Source organism: Cololabis saira, chromosome 2, assembly GCF_033807715.1.
Source record: "Cololabis saira isolate AMF1-May2022 chromosome 2, fColSai1.1, whole genome shotgun sequence".
NCBI lineage: Eukaryota > Metazoa > Chordata > Actinopteri > Beloniformes > Belonidae > Cololabis > Cololabis saira.
In genome coordinates, this window is record NC_084588.1 from 39,825,228 (window position 1) to 39,835,413 (window position 10,186).

Sequence of the window (10,186 nt, forward strand, 5' to 3'; positions counted from 1 at the left end):
TCAGAGTTTAATTGGCCTCAGATAATCTGAAGAGAGGATGATATAAACTTTAGAATCTAAAGAATAATCTCAACATTTCTGGAGTTTAGCAGACCCAGACAACTACAAAAACCTTCACCAAGCAGCTTTGAAAATGTCTGCTTTGCTTGGGTCCACATACCTCTGTGAGTCAGCCTTTTCTGATATGAATGTCATGAAATCAAAGTTCAGAACAAGACTGACTGATGAACATTTGAATGACTCCATAAAAGACCTAAGTGGGTAAACTCCAGCATACACCTCTCTTGTTGGCTCCATGCAGTGCCAATCATCTCACTAATTAAAAAAGACTGTGTACATCACACATATCACTATGCATGTGAATACTCTTGTGACATGAGCAGATATAACAAATGATGAGTGAATTAACAATATCTGTATTTGTAATTGCATTTTGTTTTGATAGCATTCTTATTTCATTTAATAGTAGATGATGGAAAATATAGATATATAATAGATAATAATAATGATGATATAATGATAATAATAATGATGATAATAGATATAATATATTTAATAGAGATACACACAAAAAGTACATACAGAAAGCCAAAATGCACATGCAGATGATTTAAATATTGTTTGTGGTGTTTTGATACAAAATGTTTACTGTGGACAGTTAAGTTTGTTTGGGTTAAAATACAGTATGGAATAAATGTTACAAAACACGAGTAGCTCTCGTCCACTTTCATTTTTGTAAAAGTAGCTCTCAGAGGGAAAAAGGTTGGAGACCCCTGCTTTAGATATAAAGTACTATATAAAGTGCCAAACATTCTAACTTCCGAGTTGAGTCGTATCAAAATGATAAAAAAAATACTTTTCATCAACTGATCATTGGAGGCTTCCTCAAAAGGTTAGTCAAATTCCCTGGAACCCCATGTTAATATGCACAAAATTGCAACAGTAGCCTACTGCAACAGAAATACATAAACAGTATTTACAGCCTGGCTCAAAAATGGTTGTCTTGTTAGATCTCATTCTTCTGCTGAGGTACAAAACCAAACATGTGGCTAGCAACATGGCAGACTGCAACACAACTTGTTGACTACACAAGCCCTACTGAGCAACCAGCCAAATGTCTTGAGTTGTTTCCATCCAAAAAGGGCAGGAACAGTCCAGAAAATCAAAATACCTTAATTTGTCATTTGCACCTGCCTCCCTTTTATCAACAAAAAATACTTTTAATACTAAACAACCAGACAAATAAATAATTAAATCGATGTGCATTTCATTTCACCTTAAATTGTAACATTAAAATTCATTAAGATTAAAGAAAAGTTATGCTGAAAAAAAGGACAACGGACATGAATAAAGGAATATTTTCTTTATTTTTCCCTCAGCTGTACAAAGGTATAACTTGAGAAAATAAGAAAACTAAAAATTTCAACGAATAATAAAGCTTTTTGTCCTATAAACACATTTCAATTTAATTTACATTATTAGAATGTAAGAATCTTAGATTATTTATGATTTGATTAGCATTCCTGACCTAACCTGACAAGAGATTAAGCTTTTGTCTGGAGTCTCAAGATTGTTGGCAAACGATTCTTACTTGTTCAAATTCTTTTATCCCAATGAACAGAAAAGTTGAAGTTACATATCATGTATTTTGCAGGAAGACATAATCCATCTCAGCTCATTGGCTTCACCAAGGTGATAATAAGTCAGAGAAGTTTAAATAAATAGCAGTCTAATTGTATTAAGTGCATATAATAGTTAAATGCTTGAGTTTAACAAAAGTAAATACATTCCACCACTGTGTGCGTGAAATCAAAGTGCGTTCTGACATCTCGCATGGTGCACATAAAATGACACAGTTATCAAGAAACTAAGCATTTTTTAAGTTGTTGCTTAAACTTTGACATAATATAACAAATTTCAAAAACTTGAAAAGTACAGTCAAATTTTCAGGTATGGAAGAAAATGGTGAAAAACTGCAAATAAAACATTGATGCACTAGGAAAAAGAGAAAAAAATTATTTGTAAGGAATGTCTCTAATAATAATAATAATGGCTTTTACTTTGAGGAAAATCTATTTTTTAACCTTTTCCAGCTTTAGGAATCATTGCATTCATAGGAAGAGCAACATATTATTGGGACACAAAAACAGGCACATGTTTGTATTAGCCTTGTATTGTAGTCCTCAGTGAAGAAAAACCATTTGTGGGGATGCAGATTTAGAAATCCTTTCTAGTGGTACTTTTAACTCAATGGTCAATTTCAGCAAGCTGTACACAAGAGGCCATAATGGTGGAGTGGTGCTTTCTATAGTGTCTGTAAGTGTATTCATATTTCTGGCTGGCCCTGGTGTACGGGGACTTCATGCAGCTGCCCCTGGCCTTCTGCAACGGCTTCTGCAATTTCATGTTCATTTGTTTTTTGTATGGCTTTGTCTTGTCCCGTCTCTACTTCCTGCTGAAGTATGTTTTCCTCTTGAGGCTGAATTTCTTGATGAGCCTCTTCCTTTGTGTGCTCCACTGCCACCTCCTGCTCCTGATGAGGTGTATTGTTATTGTTAGACAAGATTTATATAAAATTACTAGAAAAACGATTGAGCTATATCTATATCTATCTCAAGAAACAATCAAGAAATCAAAATGTAATACGGTAAAAATTGGTCTGTGTTGTGTTTGTGGTACCTCTGTGTGAATGTATGCAGGCGATAGCAGCTCAGAAGGGTTCAGCAGTCCATCTTGGTTTAGATCCTGAGTTTGAAGTAAGAAATCTACCATGGAGACCACCTGAATTAAAAAAAACAATGCAAGAACACACACATATAAGGCCCTGTAGACAGGCTAATTAGACAAGTACACACAACTGCAATAACCGATCAAACACACTGCCTACACACATCCACAGTCACTCCTGCTCACCAGGTCACCAGCCTCTGCACCAGATGCATGATGGGAATTATAATCAGACAGAAGCTTCATCATCTCCAAGCCATCCAGGTACCCACTTCGATCAAAATCATACAGACGAAACAGGAAGAACACCTCTGCAAAGAAGCAGAACGACTAATACAATTAAACCAGACTGCTGAATGAAATGTTTTACTACAATCAGAGGCTGAATTTCTAACCAAATGGATCTCAAATTTAAACAAAAATCCACTAAATAAAGTTTAAATATATGTGTTTCTTTCCACTGCTGTTTGAGAATTAGTAAGAGTGTCTTAATCAAGATGGGTGGTAGGTACCACAACAGAAAATGAGATAAGGTATCTGAGGAGCCACCAGTCAAACCTCCAATGAAAAAAATCAAACTGTATATAAATTAATTAATGGGAATATTTGTGACAGAAAACAACTTATATAATTACAACTACGTGCTTTGAAATTGTTGGAAGCATCCATGTGTGCAGTTATAGAAAGGGCATTTGTGTACACTGCTGTATTTACTAATCTTTGTTTTAACTTTTTCCATTTCATTCATTTCAAGTTTTCATGATTAGAGGCAATCTGCTTAAAATGGAAAACATAAAATAGTCCACAAGATTCTTATCAACATCAAGTTCGTACCTTGTTCCCTGGAACTGATCTCTGGTCGTCCTTGGTCGTTCTTTAGAGTGGATTGAATATAATTTTGCAACAACCTGTGGTTACATACAGCACATGGTACAGTTTACCAAAACATTTTGTGACAATTGGATGCAAAACTTTGAAAGATGAATTAGAAAGACAAAGCTTGAACAAATGTTATACATTATAGGCCTTTTGTTAGGAAATCTGGTTATCTGGTGCATCCATTCTGAGTTGTGTAATTATACACTGATAAATAATAACATAGTATATACTGAGTGTGTTATGCTCTATTCAGTTTTTCTAAGATTTGACCTTGATGTGCATTACTTTTGTGTGTAAGGTATAATTTGCTTTAATATATTTCATATGTATGACAATGTTCATGTCTATGACAACATTGTCTAAGGTGTTTCAAAAAGCCGTCCGTGTTGATTCAGACTTTACACAGGTCTATTGCCTCACGCAAACCTGCCTTGTTTGTGCAGGTTGATGTGAATACCAGCTGCTTTATTACAATTATCCGTCCTTGTTAAGTTTATGTGGAAGATAAACACACATATCCATATGTCTTATCAGCCAACAGGTGGAAGCTGCAGTCACAGTCTTATGCAAAAATCCCTAAAGTCTCAGTTATTTTGTTACCTAAATGAACTGAGTCTGTAATTTTATATGGATGGATTAATGAAATTACAGTTAAGCAACAAAGATGAGAACGGGCATGCTGTTTTTAATATACTGGTTGTTAGGATCTCCTTAAGGGACTGCTTCATAAATACAAGATAAAACACAGTTAGTGCTCATAACTGTATCTGTGTATGAGTCTGGCCACATCATTAACACGTCAGAGCAACCAAAGTTCACAGTGATAAGACAGTAGCTTCTTAGCCCACTAGAGCAGGATGCCACCTGACAGATGATTTACCTGAATGGTTACATTTCACTTTTGATTTTGAGTTTAACAATAAGGAATACCGTTGGAAAAATAACACTTTAGCGCAGGGATATTCAACTGGCGGCCCGCGGGCCACTTGCGGCCTGCCAGGAGTTTTTATGTGGCCCCTGGTCATATTTCATACCTAGTTATTAATGTTTTTAACATATATTAAATCGTTTTATATATCGTTGCATTTAATGTCACTTCTGGCCGGAAGAGACGAAGTAAGCGGAACTAACATGGTTACATATCGCATTTTGTTAATTAATAAAAGTTTCAGATGCTTGGTAGCCTTTTCAGTTGGTTAATGATTCATTGGACAGTGTTTGTACATGTTAATCTCTGTTGGAGATGTTTTTTACTACTTTGGATTTTTTGCCAGTGTTGCACAGTGATAATGTTTGTCACATTATTTGTTATTAACCTCCGTTTATAGAGGACTTGTTTACATCATTAGGCTTCTAGGATTGGCCGGAAATGTTTTTAATTTGAATCTCTAAATGAGGACTTTGCATTTCAGATGGAACTTCTAAGCCTCCTATAATTTCATGTGATTGTTTTGTTTTGCTGATATAATGCACAGATGTGTCATAAATAAAGGAGCTTATGGTTAATATTTCGGTTGCTTATTTATAACATCAAACTGGCTACTATGGACTGAAATGCTTGTGCTCAATGCTTAATATAATATTCAAATAAGGAAATCTTGGTGGAAAGTGGTGCTTTGTCATTATGGCGTGTTTTATTAAAAGTAGGTCAATATCAACTTCATTAAGTTTGCACAATGCATGGTTTCAAAATGAACTTGCATTTAAAATAATATTATTTATCTGAATATTATATTTAACATTCACAATGACTAAATCTGGAGATAATTAATACATAAATTCATATGTAAACTAGACAGATATATTCTCCTGCTCATTCCTGTGCACAAATGTATTATATATACATAAATCTTCATCTTTGAGTGCAAAATGATTGCCCCAGATTTTCCGCGCGCGCACGCACGCAGTGTGGCCCTCTCCATACAGTCCTTTTGCAGATGTGGCCCCCGGCCTAATCTAGTTGAAGACCCCTGCTTTAGTGCAATCCCTGGTTTATATAAGCAGCAATGAAAAGACAAATCTTGGGTTAAAAAAAACAAACAAAAAAACAAAAAGAGAGCCTTCACCTGTATTAGTAGAACATCCAAGAGCTACTCACTTGCGTTCCTCTTCTCCAGAGCCAAAGGGATTGGGTAGAGCTATCTTAGGAGGATGAGCATCTTCTGACTCCGCTCTGTCGATATAAAACCAATTAAAACATGAAAGGATCCACTCCTTTTTCTCTTTACTTTTGATTCATTTTTATACTTTAAACAATTGCAACACTTCAATACTTAGAACATGCAGTTGTATTAATCTTTCAGCATTCAAATATTTTGATCTCTGTTGTGGTGCCTTTATTGTGAAAATTAATCTTGAAAATAAGAATGTTTCTAGGGTACGTACAGTAATAAACATATTTATGTAAGCGGTTTCCAGAAAGGTCAAAAATATATGCATAATATATGTGTTACCTTTGTGTCCCGGGCAACCCGGGTGCTGCCAGGCTCAGGTGTATGACCAGAGACAGAACACATGGGACATACCAGACCAGGTGAGACTCCATGAGTGCACCTAGAAGGACACAATAATGCTGTTAACCTCATATAATCCCTCACAGGCCATGTCCATTATGTAATGTACCCACACTGAATAGTTTCAGTATAACACTGAATGAATAAAGTATTTACATGCCTGCAGAGTAAAGAAGCAAAGCGACCATTTGCAGCACACCGTGAACTGGTGTCTTAAGAAGGAAATTGTTCATTTAAATGAAGAACATATTTCTTAACTTTTAATAACCATGGACAACATCACAGTGCATAATGTTGAGTAAAATGTCATTTATGTTACCTTTAAACCAAATACAGTGTTTGCAGATTTCCCTGCATCCTCTCATTATTGGGAGACCGCGGTTGAATTGGTTTGATATTGGAAATTGGATATTATGAATTCAACACCCATAAAACTTGTGATACATACCACTGATTTTGGTCAAACCACTTGTGATGTGTTCATGGTCATCTCTAGACTATATATCACAAGAGAGTAATTATTATAAAATCATATTATGGGCTGATTTAATGAGGTTTAATGAAAACAATCGGTGTTATGTATCACAAGTTTTATGGGTGTTGAATTCATTAAACCACATTAATATGATTTTTAAATCAGCCCATATATATGCCCATATATATGATTTTCTAATAATTACTGTTTTGTGATATATAGTCTAGATGACCATGAACACATCACAAATGGTTTGACCAAAATCAGTGGTATGTATCACAAGTTTTATGGGTGTTGAATTCATAATATCCAATATATCCAATATCAAACCAATTCAATCGCGGTTAGTGGGAGGAGTTTCCATTATAATAAACATAAATTTAAAACACAATTGTGTCCAGAATTCAGCACAGCCCCCTCCTGCCGTTCCCAACACTGAAACTATCTTTTGTCTGCATCTGACCGGGTGGATGTGTGATTTGTGTGCTGGATCGCCCCGATCCCCGTCTGACACGGTGCATCCTGTTGTGTGGCAGTGATGCAGGTCCGGCCCGGCCCGGCCCGGCCCGGCCCGCAGCTGCAGCTCTGCAGCGCCTTCAGACCCGTCCACAACAACCCAGCCTACCTGCTCCAACCCGAACCAGAAGCCGGACCGGCGCAGCTTTCGGTGCGTAATGGCTGTCACGATGACAGCGGCCACGGTAGCCGTAAATTCATTATTCATGAAGTAAAACCCTGAAGTCTTCATTGCAGCAGCCCTGCAGGTAATGGAAGAACCAGCTGTATCTCTTCTCGGAGGAAGAGGGAGCCTACCTGTAACTCGTGGCGAGCGTGTGGACCGTGAGAGGTTAAAGGTTCATGCCAGGAGGCAGAAAGTCGGTCACCTCCGCCTCCTCCTCAGATCTGCACTGCGCAACGGCGGAGGCTGCACGCGCCCGCCCCATCCCCGCCCGGTTGCCATGGAGACCGGAGCGTGTTTGTGGTCGATGGCCGGGTCCACGTGGAAGAGCAGCCGCCGTGGCAGTGCGGGGGCGGGCTGTAGTGTGCTGCTCCGTCCGCCACGTCCCCACCGAGGAAACACACACACCCCGGGGCCGGGGCTGCTGAAGCGGCGGCTGGAGGACGCCGCTCCCGGGCAGCCGGGCTCCAGAGCGCCGTCATGTCCAGCCAATGTCCCGTGACTCCCGTCACAGTCAGGTGGAGCCCGCTGTGTAGTAGCTACCTGCAGGTATCTGTGTGTGTGTGTGTGTGTGTGTGTGTGTGTGTGTGTGTGTGTGTGTGTGTGTGTGTGTGTGTGTGTGTGTGTGTGTGTGTGTGTGTGTGTGTGTGTGTGTATGTGTATGTGTGTGTGTGTGTGTGTGTGTGTGTGTGTGTGTGTGTGTGTGTGTGTGTGTGTGTGATTTATTTGGCAGAGCAGTTCCTAAACTCATGACACTCAACGGCAGGAATCCCAATTAATCCAATTGTTATAAAGTATATATATGCATTTTAATATATAATCAATTTATATATAACATATATAATAATAATAATAATAATAATAATAATAATAATAATAATAATAATAATAATAATAATAATAATAATAATAATAATTTAAAAAATAAAAAATAAATAAAAATAATAAATAAATAAATAAAAAGCTTAATATAACATGTTTTTATGTCCTAATTATCATATCACAAAAGGAGACATTTTTAAGAACTTCCTTCGTCATGACTATGGGCTGACAGACCAAATTATGAGATTCTGTTTGATATTATACGAATATATACGTATACTATCAAACAGAATCTCATACATACATATATATATATATATATATATATATATATATATATATATATATATATATATATATATATATATATATATATATATATATATACACATACACATATATACATATACATATATACATACATATACATTTTTTTAAATAATTGAGGAGGTCTGGGGAGGGGGGCCGGGGTGGCATCCGCTGCTAGTCTGAAATGAGAGAAACACAGGGAAACGCATAAAGGGCACACACGGCTTTGAAATCTGTAAGAGAAGAAACAAACAAACAAACAGAAACGGGAACAGGCAGAGACTCAAACAGCAACCATTCCAGGTCTCTGAGACTGAATCAAGACTTGGCTGCTGGTTATCTGCCCCCCAAAACTGTGGAGTGAGTATGTAGGTGAGTGAGCACTCAGGTGTGTATGTCTGTGTAACTGTGTGTGTGCAAAGTGAAAACAAGGTTTTACCTGAACTGCATCTACAGTGGAGGAGGGAGGGCACAACCTCGCCACCCGAGAGATCAGAAGTCCACAAGGGAGAGGCCCGAATTAATCCAAATTAAAGAATGGCTAATGGACCACTCTAGGTCTTTAACAAACTGTCCACACCGTCACATACATAAATGCCATAAATCCAAGTAATAAGACAAATTGATAACAAGTATTATGTTTAAAAAAAACTAGGGCTTCTTTTACTGTCATAGAGCAGCTGGTTGGCAGTAAAAGACATAAATAGCCGATGCATTGCAGTACTAATATTTAACCACAAGATGTCCCTGTAACTTTATATTTTTGTTGATTTTCAGGTTGTTTTAGGTCAAGCGCCACCATAATCTTTATGGATATTACATTAAAGTTGATTTCATATTCTGTCTACATTTGTATTTGCAAATGTTATGTTTACAACCAATTTCTTAATAAGGAAAAACTCAATAATTTGTTTTTAGTGTTTAATCTTTTTGTAAAATCAACATTGTGTTATTATTATTATCCCTATTATTACCAGCTGAAGAAAATCCTTCAACCCTTATGGCTTGTGTGAATATATTCATAAGTAAATATATGTTTCTTAATTGTTTTTTGTTTTGTATGGTCAGCCCCTTCTGCATAAACTATATCTATATTTTGACATTATGGCCAATCTTATTCATCATGGGCATATTAGTCCAAATGTAACCAAACCTCAGATCACACCGTTTCCATTCAACCCCAACCATGGCCACTAAAAGGACTGTTTGTCTAATTAGCATAGGGCTTATGTTACTCTTAGAACTTCACATTTGTTTGGACTGTACACTTAATGTTCACACATGCACAAACACATAAACACAGACACACACATGCATACACACAGGTCAAAGTAAGGTGCGTTTTTAATCATGGCTGCATAATTATCCTGTGGAGCTCTAGGAGTGTGTGTGAGATCTATGTCTTCTGTAAATCACACAACACTAATCACCAGTCATTTTCCTTGACACATTTGAGATTATTTTATTGATCCGACAAAGATTTTTCTATTGATCTCCCTTTTTTTCTTGAACAGACCAGTCCCCAAGGACCCGCAGAATATATCTAGATCCTCTATCTACCCTATTTTCATCTTTTAGTCCCTGGATTTGCAGGAAAATATCTTTTCATAACAAATGTTCAGTAAATACTCTTTCTAAGTCCAGAGCCGGTCCAAGCTTTTTGGTGGCCCTAAACAAGATTTTCTTTCTGGCCTCAAAAACACTCACACAAAGACTGCATAGAACTGAATAAACTGACTGTTGTATTAATAAATTCTGTGTTTATGTCAGGAATTGACCCTG

The 10,186-nt window shown here is 37.1% G+C and overlaps 1 protein-coding gene across 2 annotated transcripts; it reads right to left on the minus strand.

The window, feature by feature from the left end:
* Positions 1 to 1,865: 1,865 nt before the first annotated feature.
* cgref1 (cell growth regulator with EF-hand domain 1) lies at positions 1,866 to 7,506 on the minus strand. Of its 2 annotated transcripts, none has more exons than XM_061745376.1 (7): positions 7,408 to 7,506; positions 6,060 to 6,159; positions 5,705 to 5,779; positions 3,562 to 3,635; positions 2,914 to 3,038; positions 2,680 to 2,781; positions 1,866 to 2,533 (listed from the first exon to the last, which is right to left on the minus strand). In XM_061745376.1, the coding sequence occupies exons 2-7, from the start codon at positions 6,149 to 6,151 to the stop codon at positions 2,327 to 2,329; spliced, it is 675 nt and encodes a 224-aa protein (XP_061601360.1). In that variant the 5' UTR covers positions 6,152 to 6,159; positions 7,408 to 7,506; the 3' UTR covers positions 1,866 to 2,326. The 2 variants fall into 2 exon arrangements, with proteins under 2 accessions (XP_061601360.1, XP_061601370.1); XM_061745386.1 differs by lacking the exon at positions 7,408 to 7,506 and adding an exon at positions 7,220 to 7,366.
* Between the last annotated feature and the right edge of the window lie 2,680 nt (positions 7,507 to 10,186).